At 42.6% G+C, this 22,500-nt stretch overlaps 1 protein-coding gene across 4 annotated transcripts in view; it reads left to right on the top strand.

The window, feature by feature from the left end:
- Positions 1–22,500, top strand: part of LOC127576987 (centrosomal protein of 128 kDa) — a 372,768-nt gene that overhangs the window by 318,555 nt on the left and 31,713 nt on the right. For all 4 annotated transcript variants that reach the window (XM_052027856.1, XM_052027839.1, XM_052027847.1 and 1 more), the window contains exon 20: positions 15,647–15,724. In XM_052027856.1, coding sequence (XP_051883816.1) covers positions 15,647–15,724 — 78 coding nt within the window. The remainder of the gene's footprint in view (positions 1–15,646; positions 15,725–22,500) is intronic.

Raw genomic sequence — 22,500 nt, 5'->3', positions numbered from 1 at the left:
GACCATTACACAATAACGAATTCTTGGTAGGGCTAAGTCATTTGAATTAATCAGCATTCTGAAAGTTTGGCAGATGGATTTTAGACTAGGGACGATTCTGAATTGAAACTTTCAAATGTTGGAGTCCAACTTAGACTTGGTTGTTATTTATGCTTGGACTTGTGTGTAAGTCTTTTGACCACAAGGTTCCAGAGAAGGAAGTTATTAAGTTCCAACTTTATTTTGTTTGTGTCTATATAAATCTAGCAATTCCTCCAGATCACAACCTGTTCACTAGAAAGCCCCTTGGTCTTAGGGTATGCTATTATTGAAATGTTGGTCAATTTTTAGTCAATGTTTACTTACCATGAGTTAAATGCATTCTTAGTGAAGGTTTGGCTACAAATTCATTAATGCTCCACAGAATCTGCCATGTAGTTTAAGACTAAAATCGCCAAGAGGAAAATATGATTGTGTGTAAACAAACTGCCAAATCAATGAATAGTTACAGTACATTAGGAAGCTATTCAGCCCATTAATCACATTGCACTGTCTGTTATCTCAACAAAAAATTCAGTCAAATTAGATATGCATGATTTGTCTTTTACAAATCTGGCCTGTTTTGTTTTATTATTAATCCTCTGTGCTGGCTTTTCTTTATTGATCCACACTTTTCAGCATGACCATTAATTTTGCCTCAGATTATTGTTTTATGCCCGCTGAGGTTAAATTGACTGGTCTGTGATTGCTGCGTTTATGCTTCCATTGTGTTCTTGGACAAGAGTTCAACATTTGCAGTTCTTCTTTTGGCACAGCCTCCTTATCAAAGGAAGTTTGGGGATTATGGTCTGTACCTCTGCGATTTTCACTTACTTTTGACTCAGCAACCTAGTTTGTGTCCTTTCCAGACATCAGAATCAGGTTTATTATCACTGACATATGTCGCAAAATTTATTGTTTTGTGGCAGCTGTACAGTGCAAGACATAAAGACATAAAATTACTAAAGTTACAAAAATAAATAAATAAATAAATAGTGCAAAAGAAGAATAATGGTGGAACGTTCAGAAATCTGATGGCAGAGGGGAATAAGCTGTTCCTGAAACGTTGAGTGTAGGTCTTCAGGCTCCTGTACCTCCTCCCCGATGGTTGTAACGTGAAGAGGGCATGTTCCAGATGGTGAGGGTCCTTAATGATGGATGCCGCCTTCTTGAGGTACCGTCGCTTGAAGATGTCCTCGATGGCAGGGAGGGTTGTGACCTAGTGACTAATCTAAGTACAACCAGCCTTTCTAGTACTGCTCTTTTTTATCAATGTTTAGCCTATCTGACATCTTAGTTACTCAATTGTAGGCAGCATCTTCCTTGACAAGACAAATAAAAAGGTCTTGTAAAATACCTCTGCAATCCCCTTGGGCGTAACATGTAGATCTCCTCTTTGGTCCCTAATTAGCCCCATCTTCTATTTGTCTGCTTAGCGAAGACTTTAGGATTCTCTTTGATGTTAACTGTCAGTCTACTCTCTCTTTGCATGTGGTATTTTCATTTTTAATTTCTCTTGTGATATTTTAATTCCCAGTCTGATTTTTACATATTGTCATCCTGATACCTTTATCTTGCCCTCTTCACTATTGTCTTTCAGAGAATTGGCTAACTTTCTCTCTGTTGGAAATATGCCACCTGAACCATCTCCCCTTTAAAAGCCATCCATTATTAGATAATGAATTTACCTGCCTATTTGATTGACATTGGTCAGGTCTATTTTCAACCCAATGTAATAAGCCCCTCCTCTAATTAAATATTTTCACTCTGAATTGTCCCTTGTCCTTTTCCATTGCTTATTTATCATACTTTGATTACTGTTCCCTATATATTCCTCTCCTGTCTGTGGCATTCAAGGCCGGTGATCCAGAACTCTACAAGAAATCCAGGTACGACTGACGGAAGGCCATCATGAAAGCAAAAAGTGAATTTCATGTGAAGTTAGAGACACAATTGGATGCACAACAGCTGTGGCAGGGTTTGCATGCCATTACTTCCTCTAAGGTGAAACCTAACATCATAAATGGCAGTGATGCCTCACACCCTGATGAGCTCAACGCCTTTTATGCACGCTTTGAAAGGGAGAATAACACTACACCTGTGCAAATCCCCACGGCATCTGGCGACCCTGTGATCCCTGTCTTGAAGAACAGCCTTTAAGAGGATGAACACTCGCAAGGCATCAGGCCCTGACGGTGTACCTGGCAGGGTACTGAAAATCTGTACCAATCAACCAGCTGGAGTGTTCAAGGGCATCTTCAACCTCTCATTGCTGCAGTCGGAGGTTCCCACCTGCTTCAAACAGGCAGCAGTCATACTGGTGCCCAAGAAGAGCAGGATGAGCTGCCTCAATAACTATCGCCCGGTAACACTCACATCTACTGTGATGAAGTGCTTTGAAAGGTTGGTCATGGCTAGAATAAACTCCTGCCTGAGCAAGGACCTGGACCCGCTGCAATTTACCTACCGCCACAACAGGTCTACAGCGGACACAATCTCACTGGCTCTCCACTCTGCTTTGGAGCACCTAGACAGCAGCAAAACATACGTCAGGCTGCTGTTTATCAATTACAGCTTGGTGTTCAACAGCATCATCCCCTTAGTACCAATCAACAAGCTTCAAAATCTGGGCCTCTGTACCTCCCTCTGCAATTGGATCCCCCACTTCCTTATCAGGAGACCATAGTCAGTGCATATTGGTAGTAACACCTCCTCTTCGCTAACAATTAACACAAGCGCACCTCAAGGGTGCATGCTCTACTCTCTACACATGCCTGTGTGGCTAGGCACAGCTCAAATGCCATCTATAAACTTACCGATGACACCACTGTTGTTGGCAGAATCTCAGATGGCGACGAGGAGGCGGACAGGAGAGGGATAGATCAGTTGGTTGAGTGGTGTTGCAACAACAACCTTGCACTCAACATCAGCAAGACCACGGAATTGATTGCGGACTTCAGGAAGGGGAAGTTGGGAGAACACACACCAGTCCTTATTGAGGGGTCAGTGGTGAAAAGGGTGAGCAGCTTCAAGTTCCTGGGCCTCAGCATCTCGGAAGATTTATCTTGGGCCCATCACATTGATGCAATCATGAAGGCATGCTAGTGGCTCTACTTCATTAGGAGTTTGAGGAGATTTGGTATGTGTCACGAACCAGCAACAATAGAAACACACTGAGCATGATTTAGTGTTAAAAACTATTTTATTAATCACTACTTATGATAATACGTAAAATAAAAGTAAAAATGTTAGTATGTTAGAATTCAAAAATGTTAAACCTTGAACGTTAACCCCTAAACTAAACTCTTTGTGTGTGTGTGTGGCAAAGTCCAAAACTCCCAGTTCAGGAATGGTTCTTAAAGTTCAGTTCCGCAAGCCATAAGGTGAAACATGAGCAAGGGCTTCTTCAACAACCACCGTTGTCTGAAGATAAGACGTAGACGTAGAGAAACATAGAGAGAGTAAATACGAAATCCAAATGTTCCACGATGGAACCCCAGCGACACTTCAGTGTTTACTCGGTAGTGACTTCCTCACCCTGAAAAGCATCCGACTCGTGGTCGTCCACACAAATACCTGTTTCCTTCTACAGGTCAGCAACAAAGTGAACTCCACCGGATTACTTCCAATTTCCATACATGGATTTCTGTGGCAGACACAGTTATAGTTTCTCATCCATCGATTGAGAAAACTAGCAGGCTGGTGTCTCTCTCCCTTCTCTCTCTCTTCTCTTCTTCTTCTGACTTCAACAACGTCATTACGTCCTTTATCTTCTATTGACGTAAGCACGCCCCACACACACATACACACACACCCTCTATCTTAAAGGGACTTTCACTGAGTCCATAACACCTCCCACCTAAAAAAAATTTTTCCCAAGAAAAATTTAACCGTGCATACAGTTAGTAATGTTAATAATTATCATGCTACACAACTACAGACTATCAGATTAGTACAGATACATGTTTCCCATTTAACATCGGGAAAGACAATCAACAATCACATTATCTTTGCCTTTAATGTGAGTTATCATGAGATCAAACTATTGCAAAATTAAACTCCAGTTTAACAGCCTTCTGTTCTTGTTTTTGACTCGGCTCAGAAACACCAATGGGTTATGATCTGTATATACAGTCAATGGTTTCTGAGCGGTGCAAACATATACACTGAAATGTTGCAAGGCTAAAACAAGTGACAGTAATTCTTTCTCTATGGTGGAATAATTCTTTTGATGCTCATTAAATTTCTTTGAAAAGTAAGCTACCGGATGGTCAATATCATCAAGGTCACCCTTCTGCAACAACACAGCTCCTGCAGCTTCATCACTGGCATCTACTGCTAATGAAAATGGCTTTTCAAAGTCAGGTGTTTTGAGCACAGGATGGTAGCATAAAATGGCTTTCAGCTTCTCAAATGCTTCTTGACAAGAATCTGTCCAAACAAACTTTACTCCCTTCTTCAGAAGATTAGTTAGGGGAAGAGCAATATCAGCAAAGTTTTTACAAAATTTTCGGTAATATCCAACCATTCCCAAAAATCTTCTAACAGTCCTCGTACCTGTGGGAATAGGGAACTCAGATATTGCTTGAACTTTTGCCTGAACAGGAGCTTGCTTGCCTTGACCTACAACATAACCAAGATACGTCACAGTGGCATGACCAAATTCACTTTTAGCCAAGTTAACCGTAAGGTTAGCCTCAGAAAGTCTTTCAAACAACCTTTCTAACGCAGAGATGTGATCTTCCCAAGTATCATTCCCGGTCACTAAGTCGTCAATGTAGGCATGTGTATGTTTTAACCCATGAATCACTGAATTAATCATTCTTTGAAATGTTGCCAGAGCATTTTTCATTCCAAATGGTAAAACATTGTATTCATACAATCCAGAAGGGGTTACAAAGGCTGAAATCTCCCTTCCTCTATCTGTTAATGGAACACACCAGTACCCTTTTAATAGGTCAATCTTTGTAAGAAATTTTGCCTTTCCCACTCTATCTATGCAATCATCCACCCTAGGAATAGGGTAAGCATCTGACTTTGTTACAGCATTCACTTTCCTGTAATCTGTGCAAAATCTAACAGTTCCATCAGGTTTAGGTACAATAACACAGGGCGAACTCCAATTTGAAGTAGAATGTCTAATAATATCATTTTCCAACATGTATTTGATCTCCTGATCAACAAGTTTACTTTTTTCCACATTCATTCGATATGGGTGTTGTTTGATTGGTTTTGCATCCCCAACATCAACATCATGGGTAATTATCGATGTTCTGTTTGGAACATCTGGGAACAGATTTTTAAATTTTAAAATTAATTTTCTCATCTGTTGTTTTTGTGAAACTTGTAAATGGTCCAACTTCGTTTCAAGGTTCTCCAGGATATTTTGGTTTTTTAGTTTCGATGGAACAATATTTGGTCTAAATTGGCCTTCCTCAACATCAACATCAGGCATTCTAGAAACAACCTTTACATCATCCACCAAGGCCACAACTGAGTCCCTCTCATAATAAGGTTTTAGCATGTTTACATGACAGAGTTGTGTTTTCTTGTGTCTATCTGGTGTTTTGATTATATATGTTAAATCAGTCACTCGAGATTCAATAACATAGGGTCCAGAAAAACGAGCTTGCAAGGGATTATTTTGGCTAGGGAAAAATACCAACACCTTTTGCCCCACTGCAAATGTCCTAGGCCGAGCACGTCTATCAAAATATGTCTTCATTCTTATCTGGCTAGTTTTCAAATTCTCTCTCGCTAGCTGGCAGACTCTCTCCAACCGAGTTTTAAATTTTTGGACATGGGGAGGTCTCCACTTCCTCCTTAACACTCCATTTTTGACATAGTATCCAGTTGGCACTTTCTCAATCTCCTCACATGAGAGAGCTTTTCCTTTCAATTCTGTCAACTCAGGGTCCTTTGTCTGTTCCACCATAAACTCCTTCCTCGACAAAGACAAATCTTTAAATTCAGGCTCACTATAAGGATGTTGATCCTCCAGTGAAGACAGAAAAGTCTCAGATAAGGCATCATAATTTTCTTCCCGTTTAGGACTGTCACAAGGAACCACATCAGACTGCACCGGACTGTCTGTCTTTGCTAATTCTCTAGCTCTAGCTCGAGTCACCGCACATGATGGGTAAACATCTGGATCATTCTCAGACTCATCAATCCTTGGTTTGGTTGTTAACCGTACCACAGGAACAATTTCTCCATCTGCAAGGTCATTTCCCAATAACAAAGAAACTCCTTCCACTGGCAACCTAGGTCTTATCCCTATCTCGACTGGTCCTTCTACGAACTTTGACTTTAAAATCACCCTGTGTAAAGGGACAGACATGGTGTCATCTGTAATGCCTCGCACTAGATTTACCTCACCAGTGTCACTTTCTTCACCAAAATTTAAAACACTGTCCAGCAAGAGAGATTGACAAGCCCCAGTATCTCTAAGAATTTTCACTGGCACCTGGGGTGACCCATCATTCAGTGAAACAAAACCCTCTGATACATAAGAACGGAATTCCTTTCTCACCTCCTCCAACTTTTCCGCTTTTCCCTCTTGCAAGGATTGATCTTTAACAGCATCTCCTAAACCTTTTTGATTTTTAATTGCCTGAAAGCAAGCATTGGGCACAGCTTCCTTCCTTTTCTTCAAAAGGGCACAATTAGATATCACATGGCCAGCTTTCTTACAGTAATAACAAGTACGCTCAACAGGTTTCTCCAGCCCTGGCTTCTTTTCATCCTTCCCTTTTTTGATAACCTCCCAATTTAATCTCCGGTTTACCTGGATTGTCCTTGTAACTCTTTTGAAAGGTTTTAGGTTGTTCCCATTTGGATTTATGGGTTAAAGCATAATCATCTGCCAACCTAGCAGTTTCTTGTAAAGTTTCCACTGCCTTTTCATTTAAATATGTTGTTAACTCAGCTGGAACACATCTTTTAAAGTCTTCCACTAATATCAATTCTTTCAATTTATCAAAATCCCCATCTACATTTTTAGCCATGTACCATCGTTCAAAACATACTCTCTTTCCATTGGCAAATTCCATATAAGTCTGATCTGCAGATTTCCTTAAGTCTTTAAATTTTTGTCTATAAGCTTCAGGTACCAATTCATAGGCCTTCAATATAGCTTGTTTTACCTTGGTATAATCAACTGCATCCTCAGCAGACAAAGCAGAATAAGCTTTTTGAGCTTTACCTTTAAACACACTCTGTACCATAAGAGCCCATCCTTTCCTTGGCCATTTTGAACTCACAGCAACCTTTTCAAAATGTTGGAAATACTGATCAACCTGATCTTCTTCAAAAGGAGGGACTAATCGAACCTCCCTACTGGCTGAAAAACCATCATCAGAATCAGATTCCAAACTTCTACGCTTCATTTGTAACTCATGCTCCCTCTGTTTTTCCTTCTCCTCTGCCTCAAACTTTAACCGAATTAGTTCCCGTTCAGCCTCTAACTTCATCCGAGTTAGCTCTCGTTCCCGTTCAGCCTCTAACTTCATCTGAGTTATCTTTTTTTCAGCTTCTAATTTATTTTGTTCTCGTTCAGCCTCTATCTTTAACTGGGTTTGCTCTCGTTCAGCCTCTATCTTTGCCAGCTGCACCTGTGCCTCAGAAATTGCTATTTCACTGCCAGGAAACTGTTTTAACACTTCCTTCTCAAACACCTTCTTTTCCACATAATGGCCAGCTATCAGTTTCTGAATATCTGCCTTTCTCATAGACTGCTTTACTTCTGTAAGGTTTAACCTTGTAGCAATCTTTATCAGATCATCCTTTTTTGCCATCTCCAATCCCTGTAGGGTTGGTGACTCCAAAAATGCCTTAATATCCATTGCTGCTGGTTTCCACACACACAAGCCAATTAAAAAGAATTTATCAGACCTCCCTCAAAAATCTTTGGATTGAATCCCGAACAAATCTCGTCAATCTGGGGAACGATCCCAGACGACACTCGTTAATCTTTGGATTGGATCCCAGACGAATCTCGTTAACCTTGGGAACTATCCCGGACGAATCCCGCAATTTTGTCACGAACCAGCAACAATAGAAACACACTGAGCATGATTCAGTGTTAAAAACTATTTTATTAATCACTACTTATGATAATACGTAAAATAAAAGTAAAAATGTTAGTATGTTAGAATTCAAAAATGTTAAACCTTGAACGTTAACCCCTAAACTAAACTCTTCGTGTGTGTGTGTGGCAAAGTCCAAAACTCCCAGTTCAGGAATGGTTCTTAAAGTTCAGTTCCGCAAGCCATAAGGTGAAACATGAGCAAGGGCTTCTTCAACAACCACCGTTGTCTGAAGATAAGACGTAGACGTAGAGAAACATAGAGAGAGTAAATACGAAATCCAAATGTTCCACGATGGAACCCCAGCGACACTTCAGTGTTTACTCGGTAGTGACTTCCTCACCCTGAAAAGCATCCGACTTGTGGTCGTCCACACACAAATACCTGTTTCCTTCTACAGGTCAGCAACAAAGTGAACTCCACCGGATTACTTCCAATTTCCATACATGGATTTCTGTGGCAGACACAGTTATAGTTTCTCATCCATCGATTGAGAAAACTAGCAGGCTGGTGTCTCTCTCCCTTCTCTCTCTCTTCTCTTCTTCTTCTGACTTCTTCAACAACGTCATTACGTCCTTTATCTTCTATTGACGTAAGCACGCCCCACACACACATACACACACACACTCTCTATCTTAAAGGGACTTTCACTGAGTCCGTAACATATGTCACCAAAGACAGTTGCAAATTTCTACAGATGTACGGTGGAGAACATTCTGACTGGTTGCATGACCGCCTGGTATGGAGGCTCCAACGCACAGGATCGCAAGAGGCTGCAGAGGGTTGTAGCCTCAGCCAGCTCCATCATGGGCACAACTCTCCCCACCATCGAGGATATCCTCAAGAGGCAATGCCTAAAGGGGGTGGCATGCATCATTAAAGACCCTCACCACCCAGGACATGCCCTCTTCTCGTTACTACCATCGGGGAGGAGGTACAGGAGCCTGAAGACACACTCTCAATGATTCAGGAACAGCTTCTTCCCCTCTGCCATCAGATTTCTGAACGGTCCATGAACCTATGAACTCCACTTCACTATTCCTTTCTTTTTTAGCGCTATGTATTTATTTTGTAGTTCACAGTAATTTCATGTCTTTGCACTGAACTGCTACCACAAAACAACAAATTTCATGACATATGTCAGTGATAATAAACCTAATTCTGATTCTGACATGTGCTCATTAACTTATTCTCCAGATCCAGCAATGCCTCCTTCCTCATTGGACTGGAAACATAGAGAGCAAGAAAATTCTCCAGAACATGCTTCAGAAATTCTTTCCCCTCTTTTCCCTCTACAATTACCACATAAAACTTCACAACTATTTCTCAAATCTACAACAGCACAGCTCTACCTTCACAAAACAGAAGAGCATCCAGCCCATCATGCTATTGTGAGTTCTCTGACAACCCTATCCTATGGAAGCCATGAAAATAAAAAAAAAACTCATCTAAATCAAAGACAAAAACAGAAAGTGCAGGTCATATGCAGCAGGTTAGGGAGCATCTGTGGGAAGAGAAACAGAGTCAGCATTTCAGGTTGAAGACCTTTTGTCAGAACCTATTACAGCCATTTCCTGCTGTTCCCCATCTCCATCTCTGCCTTCACTTCACTGTTGTTGGAATTTTGAATCAAGCTCCAGCTTTGATTTCTCCAAAATGTGCCTCACCTCCTCTACTCCCTCTGTTTCATTCTTCATAAATAGGATCTTGTCCAGAATAGAATTGCTTACATTCTAAACTCAACTAATTCATAACTTTAGTGACTGTCTTTCATTAGTTCACTGTCTACAACATGTTGACATGTATGTGCCGTTCTATGCTAACATTGTACTCAGGCCTTCTTGATATAGCAAGCACGGTAGTGTAGCAGTTACCGCAACGCGATTACAGTGCCAGCGACCCGGGTTCAATTCCAGCTGCTGTCTGTAAGGAGGTTGTATGTTCTTCCCGTGTCTATGTGGGTTTCCTCCGGGTGCTCCGGTTTCCTCCCACATTCCAAAGATGTACGGGTTAGGAAGTTGTGGGCATGCTATGTTGGCGCCGGAAGCGTGGCGACACTTGCGGGCTGCCCCCAGAAACTCTACACAAAAGATGCATTTCACTGTGTGTTTCGATGTACATGTGACTGATAAAGAAGTCCTTTCTTGTATCTCAGTCCCTGTTCTACCATCAGTGGCAATGTTAGCTGTGCTCTGGAGATCCCCATTGAAATGCCTCTGCCTCTTCACTTCCCTTTAAAAGGGCTCTCGTAACCTATTTCTTTGACTTTCCCTTTGTTAACAGGATCTAATTCATGAATAACTGTTATGTCTCATTTTTCCCCTCTATAGCTAGCCTTGGGCTATTGACAGTGTTGAAAGATGATTGTTGCCACCTTCACGCTGGAGATATCATTGCACAAAGCAGGGTTTGTGTGCTGATGACCTGCCCTTGCTCTGTTTCTTTACACTCTGCTGGTGGCTGCAGGCTCTTGCTGCCTTTTCTGACTTCCTGTTGAACCTTACATTCCACAAACAGATATTGTCCTTTGTTTTAATTTCGGAGAGAATGAAACTCATCATTTTTTGTTCAGTCCATGCCCAGCAGGACATTATAGTACCATCAGTGCCCTTGGGTTCCAGCTCAGACAGAACCTGTGTGACCTCGATAGGGATTTTGGAGCCTGTTTTTGGCTTTAGGATGGGCACAGCGGCACAGCTGGTAGAGCCGCTGCCTCACATCTCCAGCGACCCAGGTTCGATCCTGACCTCGGGTGCTGTCTGTGTGGTTTGCACGTTCTCTCTGTGACCGCATGGGTTTCCTCTGGGTGTTTCGAATTCCTCCCACATCCCAAAGATGTGCAGGTTGATAGGTTAACTGGCTGCTGTAAATTACCCCTAGTATGTGAGTGACTGGTAGAATCTGGAGGGAGTTGATGGGAATGTGGGGAGAATAAGTTACAGAGAAAATCAGTGGTAAATGGGATTGCTCTGTGAGCCGGCATACTCGAAAGGCCAAAGTGGCCTCTTTCTTTGTCGTAAAGAAATATTGATGCCCGTTTGTACTCCAGAACAAATGCTTTCCAGCAATCACCCAGCGTCAAATTTTTAAGAACCTGTTCCAGCTCCACGTGTTTCTTTATGTGGTACGTGTACATGGAACCTGACATTGCTGCATGTATCGGTATCCTGTCTTCCTTTGCATCTCTTTAAGATGGTGCGGGCCAGGTTGACTGATCTTTGGAGAAGTATTGAGGATAGTTCTAATCACTGCAACTAAACCTTTCAAACAGGTTTGTGTCATTCTCTCCATCCTTTGAAATCTGAGGGTATAAAGGCAATTCCGCCCGGTATTGCTTTAGTAAATGCTAATTGACCAAACCACTGTGATCCTACAAATACTTGTTTTGGGTGTGCTGTATGTTCTGTCATCACTTTTAGGGATGGGAAATATATGTTGACCTTGCCAGAAACTGCCACACATGAATATACAGGGGATGGAGGGATATGGATCATGTGTAGACTGAAGGGATTAGCTTAATTTGGCATCATTCTCTGCACCGACATCGTGGACTGAAGGTGTGCTGCATTGTTCTATGCCCTTATTAGAACATAGAACAGTACAGCACAGGAACAGGCCCTTCATATCCCTCCATTCCCTGCATATTCATGTGCCTATATTAAATCTTGAATTCTTCTATCATATCTGCTTCCACCACTCCCCCTGGCAGCCCATTCCAGGCACCCACCACTCTGTGTAAACATCTTGCCCCACACATTTCCTTTAAACTTTCCGCCTCTCAGCTTAAATGCATGCCCTCCAGTATTCAACATTTCTACCCTGGAAAAGATTCAGGCTGTCTACACTATCTATCCCTCTCATAATTTCATACATTTCTACCAGGTCTCCCCTCAGCCTCCGATGCTCCAGAGAAATCAATCCAAGTTTGTCCACCCTCTTATAGCTCAAACCCTCTAATCCAGGTAACATCCTCTGCACCCTCTCCAAAGCTTCCACATCCTTCCTGTAATGCAGTGACCAGAATTGCGCACAATACTCCAAGTGCAGTCTAATCAATGTTTTATTAATATTGCTATATGCACATGATGAAATTGGGTATTATATCCATAAATGATTTGCTGAATGCACTGTACAGTGAATTAGTCGGAATAGTATTATACATTGAGGATGAGGTTGTGGCTGCCTGACCATTTGCTCTACGTACGGGAATTTCATTATTGTTCTTCGATGGGATGGGCATTACTCTGAATGGCTTGAATTTTCAACCAGACTGAAATTCTTAACCCACATCTCCAGCTGGAGTGGACCCAGGGTGTATTGTCAAACTTCTCTCATAAACATAACTATGAAGTATTTTTATTCTATTCCTTTGTTTTAGTGGTATCTACTTTTCTGAATTTTTAGCCTTCAAACTTTCTGTTGCCTTTATTCTTCACAAAGCACAAACTTGCCAATGATAGGCATTCAGGCAAGTTGCTCTCAAAATAAAGCGTAACTGTGTCACCCTGCCATATTGGGCACTTCGTAGGAGTCACCAGGAAAAGGGAGTGCTTGGTCATGGACATCTAGCTGGTGCCCTCGTCTGCAGAGTCATGGGGTCATACGGCTCAGAAACAGGCCATCTGGCCCAACTGGTCCATGCCGGCCAAGATGCCCATCCAAGCAAGTCCCATTTGCCAGCGTTTGGCCCAATGAGCAAGAGGCAGAGGTGATGCCAGGTGTTGCAACACCAGCTGCAGCAGGAGAGACACTCAGGAGGATGAGGCAGACCCCTTCCACCTTCTAATGATCTGCTTATCACTCCTCCACCATGACTTCCAGTGCTGCGTCCGAGAGTCTGTGGGCCTTTTGTTCTGGCCCTGAGTCAGCATGAAACCCGCTGTTGTATGCCATTCAACACTTTGCACCCATTTCTACAAAGGTATGCTTCAAATTTCTGCTTTGTGAGCATTATATCCAAACAACAATGCTAAACCTGTTCTAACAGCCCCAGGCAAGTTCAAACTATGGCGATCAGCAATTACAGGTAAAACTGGACTTTCAAAGAGACCTGCCTTATTAGCACAGCATCCATTAAGCACCTGTTTTCTCCATTTGCCAAAATAGTCCACTACATGAAAATGATAACTTGGAAACAGTCAGGACCAAGTTGAAAGATATCCAGCTGAAACATTATCTCTGCATTGAATAACACTCCAGCATTCTCTCCACAGATCTTCTGAATGCTCCTGAAATATTCTGTTTCATTTCAGATCTCCTACCTTCGCAGCTTATTGTCATTTGACTAGGTCTCAACGTGTTCTCCAGCCAGCCACTGAAACAAAACATGTTTGAGGATGTGGTTAAAATAAAAAAGTTTCATGAGCTTTTTTTTAGTGAATGCTGCGCTCATCAGATTAATGAAAACTGGCAGTCTTTCCATTTCAGGAAATCTTTCAGGATAATGCAAGGTATAGTGTCAGTAAATGGACAGTGAAGCTTTCCTTCTCATCGTCCAGCATCAGCACTTTGTGGATTTAGAAGGCCAAGTTGTATTTAGATGACAGTACTCTTCCATGTTTATAAAACCTCAGGTGATATTAATCCTGGCAATCCACAGATGTTCAGTTGCTTGCAATTCTGTGGTCAATACATCACATCAGCAGCTGCAGGTAATGTCGTTGTAATCTTCAGGGACTTGGTTTGTAGCCGCACTGCAAAACCCTTCTCTGGTTCTGAAACTAACTTTTACCGACCAGACCAGCCTGAGATTTGAAACCCAGAGAGTCGGTGTGTAAGAGTGTCCCTGTGTGGAGTAGCCCTAGTGGGCTAGTGTAAGGCAAGCTCTTCTTTCCTTTCCAACACTGGATGACTTTCAGTCGAAAGTTGTGGGTGTGCAGGTTAGTGAAAGGTTATAGTTACCTGTGATTCACTACTGCATGCCCCACAAGTAGTTGCAACCCAGGCTTATACCTGAAGAATGATCAAATTGGCAAAATACGTGTCTGGCCACGGCACCTTACCTCAGCATGGATCAATACATTCTGGGGAGGAGGTGGATGAGGTACAAAGACCATTGTAGATGAGCTTGCAATGTGATCCTAGATTTTCTTTGTTACACTTATATCCTCTTCCCACAACTCCTCCCCCAGTCTCCCCTCGCCTTTCTTACTTCTGAACAAAATGAAAGGTTGATTTCTGTAAAGAGAGGACCTTGGGTGTTCCTGCCAATTAATAACAAATATTACTGCCAACATTCAACAGATCAGGTAGCACTGGCTGTAAGAGAGACAGAATTAATGTTTCAAATTGAAGACCCTGCATCAAAATTGGGAAAGTGAAGAAACGACCTGGTTTTAAGTTGCAAAGGGGTTGATAGGACAAAAGGTTCTGATTAAGTGAGCCCAACGTTGCTGGATTCTGTGAGGTGATTGTTGGATTCTGTCTGGGCACATTGCTGCCTTTGGAAATAATATACTCAACAATTTTGCTTTTACTGTTTGTATCAGAACTGGCCAGTTGTACTGTGAGATTATCCGACTGTAAAATTAACTCAATTTTTCTCTCTTTATAGACACCCCCTGATCTGCTGGATATTCCCAGCATTTTTCTGGTTTCAGATCTCAGCCACAGCTGCATTTCACAGCTTTTTTACATGTCCCTTTGTTCTCTCTCTTCTCTTTTTCTCTCTCCCCCCCCCCGTCTCTCTCTCCCCCTCTCTCTCTGCCCTCATTTATCCATCAATCAAATGACTCTGTAAGCAGTGGAATCACCTTGGCAACCCTGTCCCCTTCCTGTAAGACATAAGATAGATAAGATATGGTATCTTTATCAGTCATGTGTACATCGAAACACACAGTGAAATGCATCTTTTCTGTAGCGTGTGCTGGGGGCAGCCCGCAAGTGTCGTCACGCTTCTGGCGCCAACATAGCGTGCCCACAACTTCCTGACCCGTACGTCTTTGGAATGTGGGAGGAAACCGGAGCACTGGGAGGAAACCCATGCAGACACGGGGAGAATGTACAAACTCCTTACAGACAGTGGACGGAATTGAACCTGGGTCTCTGGCGCTGTAATAGTGTTATGCTAACTGCTACACTACCGTGCCCTATCCATCTCTACCCCATCCTCTCTGAAACTTAGAACTAACTTGTTTTCCCACTTTTCTGGTTCTGACAAAGGGTCTTCAACCTGAAACATTAACTCTGTTCCTTTTTCTGACCTGCTGAGTGCTTCTTGTGTTTTCTAATTTTATTTCAGATTTCCAGCATCTGCAGTTTTTGATTTTCAATTGCTTCTTTGAACGTTTGCCTTCACCTCCAGCACCATAAAGCTTTGCATTGTTGTGCTGTGAACTCTGGCTCGCTTGCTCTGTCACTAATGAGAAACTTGACCTACACGTTCTGCTACGAAGGAGAATTTTAGCCTCCATCTAAAATGTTAACAATGAGAACACTGTTCCACTAGTATGTGTACTCAGGTCATGCTGGTCCTACTGCTGTGGTCTGTTTGAACAAAATGGAGTGAACCTGAGTGTGTTTTCATTTTGTTCTGAATTTAGAGCACACAAATGGCATTGGACCATCTTGAATCAGTACCAGAGAGGCTGAGTATGTTGGATGACATCCGGGATCTGGAGGTAAAGATGCTTTATGGTTGTTTTCACTATAAATCCTAATACTAAATGTGGAAGCATTGAACCGAGGAGAGATTTCTGTGGTGAAAGAATTTAATATCTAAAGCATTGACTCTCCGATTGTGGATGATTCCAGACACTTTTTAGAAGTATTTGAAACTTGTTATCCCCAGAATGGTCCCTTTATAGATATTTTAAAGAAAAAGCACGCTTCAGAACATCTGGGCCAGAAATGATGTGTTTTGTACCAGTCCCATATAAGGTTGCAGTGAGGACCAATGTTGTGTGAAATGCAGTTCAATCCCACAATTTCTTTTGAACATTCTTGGGATCTGGGCATTGCTGGCAAGACTGGCATTTGTTGCCCTTCCCTGCCCGCCCTTGAGAAGATGGTACTGAGCTGCCATCTGGTGAAGATGCTCCCACTGTGCTGTTAGGTAGGAAATTCCAGGACATCAATGCAATGAGAAGAAGGATTGGCAATGTTCTTCCAAGTCAGTGTTGCAGGCATTGAAGGTGCTGTTGGAGTGGCCCAGGTGAGTAACTGCAATGTATTTTGTGGATAGTACACACTGCAGCCACTGTGAGCCACTGATGGTGGGGAGTGAATATTTAGGATCTTCAATGAGATGCCAGTCAAGCTGGCTGCTTTGTCCTAGCAGCACACAAAGCACTGGACTAACTCAGTGGGTCAGGCAGCATCTATGGAGGGAAATGGACATTCGACGTTTTGGGTCTAGACCCTTCATCTGGACTCTCCTAGATGGTGTGAGTTGTTGGCACTGCACTCAATTACTAAATAGAGGGTATTCCATCATGTCCCTGATTTCTGTCTTGTAGATGGTGGAAAGGCCTTGGAGATGAGTCACTTGCCACAGGATACCCAGCCTCTGACCTGTCCTTGTAGCGATCATATTTATTTGGCTGGTCCAGTTGAATTTATAATCAGTGATGAGCTTCCAGGTTGTTGATGCTGCCAAGGTTGATGATAGCGATGCCATTGAATGTCGAAAAAGGTGGTTAGACTATCTCCTGTTGCAGCTGGTCATTGCCTGGCACTTCTTGGCGTGATTGTTGCTTGCTACTTGTTAGCCCATGCCTGAATGCTGTCTAGGTCTTGCTGCAGGCAGGCATGAAGTGGTTCATTTACTGAGATATTGCGAATGGAATTGAACATTGTGCAATCATTGGAGAACATCCCCACTTCACATCTGATGGTGGAAGGAAGGTCACTGATGAAGCAGCTGAAGATGGTTGGGCCCAGGACACTGCCCTGAGGAACTCCTGCAGTGATGTCCTGGCGCTGAGATTGACTCTGTGTAAGTGATGACTCCAACCAATGGAATGTTTTTCCTTTGATGCCCGTTGACTTTAGTTTTACCAAGGTACCTGGATGCTCCTTGATGTCAAGGGCAGTCATTCTCACCTCATCTCCAGAACTCAGCTTTTTTGTCTCTGTTTATACTGAGGCTATGGTGAGGTCTGGAACTGAGTGGTCCTAGTGAAACCCAAACTGGACATTGGCAGCACTATCAATGGCAGCTTCCATTACTTTACTGTTGACTGAGAGAAGAGTGATTGTGTTGCAATTAACTTGGTTGGATTTCTCCTGCTTTTTTGTGAACATGACCCACTGGGCAATCCCCCACATTACTGGGCAGATCCCAGCGTTGTCACGGTATTGGGACAGCTTGGCTAGAGGCACAGCTAGTTCTGGAGTGTGGGTCTTCAGTGCTGCGGTGGCCCACTGTTTGGTCCCGTAGCCTTTGCTGTATCCAGAGCTCTCAGCCATTTCTGGATATTGTGTGGAGCGAATCAAATAAGGCTGCCTTCTGCGATGGTGGAGGTCTCAGCAGGATTATCTGTTCGGCATATCTGGCTGAGCATGATGTAGGTTCTCCTCCCCAGTAGTTGGCAGCTATGTTTGGCCATGATCCAGATGTGGTCAAGCCATAGTGCACCACAACTCAGAATGCTTTTTATAATATTTATTGAAACTAAATAACACCATCACTAATATAATGTAAAATATAACAAATAATATAACATAAGACATCACAAGAAACTACAAAAGACATATATAAGATTATACGATAAGAAATGTTGCAGACTGTAGTTAAGTAGTGTGCACACTGCAGCTCTTGTACTTCAACAACAGTCTAACACAGCTTTTAACTCTAACTGTGAATTCAAATCCCACATAATCAGTTCTACGTAGAACATAGAACAGTACAGCACAGTACAGGCCCTTCCGCCCTCGATGTTGTGCCGACCTATATAAACCTTATCCCCATTCAATATATCCCCCTCTCTACATCACCTCCCATAACCCTCTATTTTTCTTTCATCCATGTGTGTATTTAATAGTCTCTTAAATGACCCTATCGTATCAGCCCCCACCACCACCCCGAGCAGTGCATTCCAGGCACCCACTACTCTCTGTGTAAAAAACCTATCTCTGACATCTCCCCTGCCCACGCACCTTAAACAGGTAACCTCCAGTATTGGCCATTGCCACCTTGGGGAAAAGATGCTGGCTGTCCACTCTATCTATGCCTCTCAAGGTCTTATATACCTCTTTCAAGTCGCCTCTCATCCTCCATCGCGCCAGAGAAAAAAGCCCTAACTCGCTCAACCTCTCCTCATAAGACATGCTCTCCAATGCAGGAAGCACCCTGGTAAATCTCCTCTGCACCCTCTCCAAAGCTTCCACATCCTTCCCATAATGTGGCGACCAGAATTGAACACAATTGGTCTAACTCTGACTCTGGGCATAACTTGCCCCCATCAGTACGAGTTGATTAGACGTGTCCGTCGTTTCTTTGCAAAGCCACCCAGGTTTGCCTACCAACCTTCCTTTACAGAAATACAAAAGGGTCATGCCCCGACATTTGATTGAAACAAGCCCCTCCTTTTGTGGTTGTCACTTCCGTGTCCATTCTATAACTTGTAAGGCCATGCACCCTCACCCAATCAGTTATTAACTTTCACCAAACAGTTGTGGTGGGGAAGAGATCAGAGCCTATTGGCATCTGGAGAAGTTGTTCCTCCTGCACAGACATTCTCTATTCAGTCAAAGTGTGGGGAAAACAGTAATGTAAGTTGTATACTTGAATAAATCTTGGTTGTGAACTGAAATAACTTTTTCTCACAGCCTCCTCAAATCGAAGACTTTTTTTAAAAAGTTGTTTTAAAAAGGTCCTGTCGTCTCTCATAGAATGATGGGTTGGATTTTGTTTTTTTTTCCATCATATGTTGATAAATCAGGAGTCAAGTGCTCATCTTTCTGAAGGCCGCTGCCTGTAAAGTCAGGTCACAGAGGACACTTGCATTCCCCCAATGCAGGGGAATGGATGGTGGAAGTCGGCAGGAGGGTGGAGAGGATAGACTGGATAAGCAGCCTCTATCAGTACCAATGTCAGGATAGTTCTTGAGGAAAGAGTTCAAAATAATAGTGGTGAAATTGCACATGGGCAAAATGTAACACAGGAGCCACAATATTGGTTGGTTATTGCACGCGCCTTTTGGCATTTGCTTCCATTGACTGCATTGGAGCCTAATAATAGGTGTGTCATGCAGTGGATAGCCTGTGTAAACCCACTGTAGCAGCTCTCTGACTCCTTGCCTCAGCAGCCCTTCAAAATGTACTGCTAAAATGCTGAAAATAGCATCCCTTTGTGCATCGAGTTTCTTGAAGAGTTTTGTTTTTAGTGCTGAAGAAGATTGCTAGCCATTGCCAGTGGGGTATCACTAGATTCTTGACGATTAGCATTGCTGTCGGTACATTAGAGATGAGCTGAACACAAGCAAAGAATAGCTTTACTTTGTAATTTAGAATGAGAAGTCAAGAAGCTCTCTGTAGCCAGCACGGCCCTCCACGCATTTTGCACCCTCATTGCATTCATTAAGACAAAAGCTTTTCCTACAATGCCAACAAGTGCTACCCACCTGTTTTTCATTGGTTGTTAAGCCTGTCTGCATTGCAATTACTGCACTTCAATTTAATTGATTCAATGCGAAGTACTTCGAGAGGCTGCTGAAACAATTCTGAGCACAATACACTACGTCTTCTTTTCAAACACGTGAATGCTGAAAGATATTTCAATTGACAGTAAAAATGCTGCTGGGTCTTTTGAGAGTTTGTATTGTTTCCAATTTACAGTGCTACTTTGTGCATGTATTTCTCCTCCACAAAACATACAAACTAAACCTGTGTCTGAGAGCTGGGTAATCAGTTTTATACTCGACTAATAGAGCTGTCGTCACCTCTTGAATCTCTGCATTCCTCAGAGCATTCTGATGTTAAGTGTGAGCCTGCTGTAGTCTGATTGCTTTAAAAGGTTACACTACAATAGAAATCCTCGTGAGCAATGCAGTTTGGGGGAAAGGAAATGGACTGTATCACATGTGAGTATTTGCAATTCTTTTAAAGTACTTCAAAAAAATAAGAATACTAAATGCTGAAGCGAACATTTCTGCTTAATTTTTCAGAGAAAAAATTGGTTGTATACAAGTTATTTTTTTTCTTTTAATATAAATTTTGTTAAACTATAAGGCAGTTCTAAAAACATATAGCATCCTTAACATTTAATTTATCTGGGAGATTGGTGTTTTGTTGGAGGAGTGAGATGAGAGGAAAAGAGAATATGTCAAAACTGAAATGTGTGTGTGTGTGGGGGGGTGGGGTAGTGGGGGGTGTGGGTGTGTGGGTCTTGGGTTGCCCACTGTGTTTGGCATTGCCTAGTTTAAAGAGAGAATGGATCTCAGAAGCATTGACTAACCAGATGGTTTTCTCAAATGCCAACCCAATATATAAATTTGCCCAGGCAGATATTTGCTATTCATATCTATTATTGATGAATGTTCTTATAGCTGTTTCAAGTTTTAAAGGTCATTTTTTTTGTAAGAATAATGGCAGAGTTATTATATTTTCTTAGTCTACTCATCCGTTTATTTCACCTCCAATACTCACTGAAAATGTTGGGAGCTGTCATGAATACGCAAAGTGCTGCTCATAGGAATTGAATGAAGCACTTGATTTTAAGCACAGTGTGCTTTGACCTTTTAAAGGATTGAGGTAACAGTTTAATGCTATTAAAATGGAAAAGGTTACCACTGCCATTGCTTTTACAAGGCAGGTTACTTTGGAATTCGCTTCATGAGCCTCGAGTGTTAACGTATGTAATTGCATTCTCTTAGTTGTTACATGTTTGAGAGACTCACCATTATTGTGCGATCCAGTACCAGAGGGCATGCATTTAAGGTGAGAGGGGGTAGGTTCAGAACAGACGTGAGGGGTACGTTCTTTACTGAGAGGGTGGTGGATGCCTGGAATGAGTTGCCTGATAGGGTGATGGAGGCAAAATCATTGGGGGCTTCTAAGAAGGGTTTGGATGAGCACATGAATGAGAGGCAAATAGAGGGATATGGGCATTCTGTAGGTAGGAAGGATTAGCTATGTGAGCCGAAGGGCCTGTTCTGTGCTATTCTATGTTCTATGTTAATTTTTTTCCCATAATTTTGGTTTGAATTTTCTATTGTTAAGGATATCAAATTGTGCTTCAGAGTGGTTTATTGGTATTGGTTTATTATCACACGTACCCAGAGACAGTGAAAAGCTTTTGTTTACGTGCCATCCAGACAGGTCAGTCCATATGTAAGTACATCAAGGTAGTAAAAAGAAAAACAGAGTGCAGAATATAGTGTTGTAGTTACAGAGAAAGTGCAGCGCAGGTGGACAAATTAGAGCGATGACAGGATAGATTTGGAGATCAAGAGTAATTTTTAAGCATATGACAGGTCCCTTCAAGAGTCTGGTAACAGTGAGATAGAAGCTGTCCTTGAGCTTGGTGGGACATGTGCTCAAGCTTTTGTATCTTCTGCCTGATGGGAGAGGAGAGAAGAAAGAATGACCCGGGTGGGTGGGGTCTTTGATTATGTTGGCTGCCTTCCTGAGGCAGCGAGAAGTGTAGGCAGGGCTAATGGAGGGGAGACACAAGAGACTGCAGATGCTGGAAATCTGGAGCAACACACAAAGGAGCTGGAGGAACTCAGCGGGTCAGGCAGCATCTATGGAGGGAAATGAACAGTTGACGTTTCCTCAGGACTGGAAAGAAAGAGGGGAGATAGCCAGTATAAAAAGACCATGGAATAAAGTGAAGGAGGTGGGGAAGGGAGTCAGTGGGAGGAATGTGTGGGTGATGAGCAGACGGAGAGGTGGGGGAGGGGAAAGAGGGTGTTGGGGGCAAGTGGGATCAGAAAAAAAAGGGAAGGGATTACTGGAAGTTAGAGAATTTGATGTTCAGGTTGGGGTGTTGTTCCTCTAATCTGTGCCCAGCTTCAACTCGGCAGTAGAGGAGGCCGTGGGCAGACGGAGCAGAAGTGGAATTAAAATGGCCGGCCACCGGGAGATCCCAGCTGGTATGGCAGACAGAGCGAGGGTGCTCGATGAAGTGCTGCCCAGTCAGCGGAGGGGAGGCTGGTTTGTGTGATGGTTGGTCTGCGTTCACAATTCTCTGCAATTTCTTGTGGTCTTGGGCAGAGCAGTTGCCGTACCAAGTGATGCATCAGGATAGGATGTTTTTTGTGGTGCATCTGTAAAAATTGTATTTGCAGGTCAAATATGGAGTGACTGTCTGCAGGACAAAGCTCCCTTTATTCTTCCTCTAGAGCAACTCCCAATGAAGTAGTGTAAAATTTTGGCCATAGATCTTTCATTATGAGACCTCCAGTTGTGTATGCGGTTCTGCATAGTAAGAACAGGACTGACAGTCCAGATG

This window comes from Pristis pectinata, chromosome 1, assembly GCF_009764475.1.
Source record: "Pristis pectinata isolate sPriPec2 chromosome 1, sPriPec2.1.pri, whole genome shotgun sequence".
Taxonomy (NCBI): Eukaryota; Metazoa; Chordata; class Chondrichthyes; order Rhinopristiformes; family Pristidae; genus Pristis; species Pristis pectinata.
The sequence above is the reverse complement of the archived record's forward strand: the minus strand, read 5'-3'. Positions and strand labels throughout refer to the sequence as shown.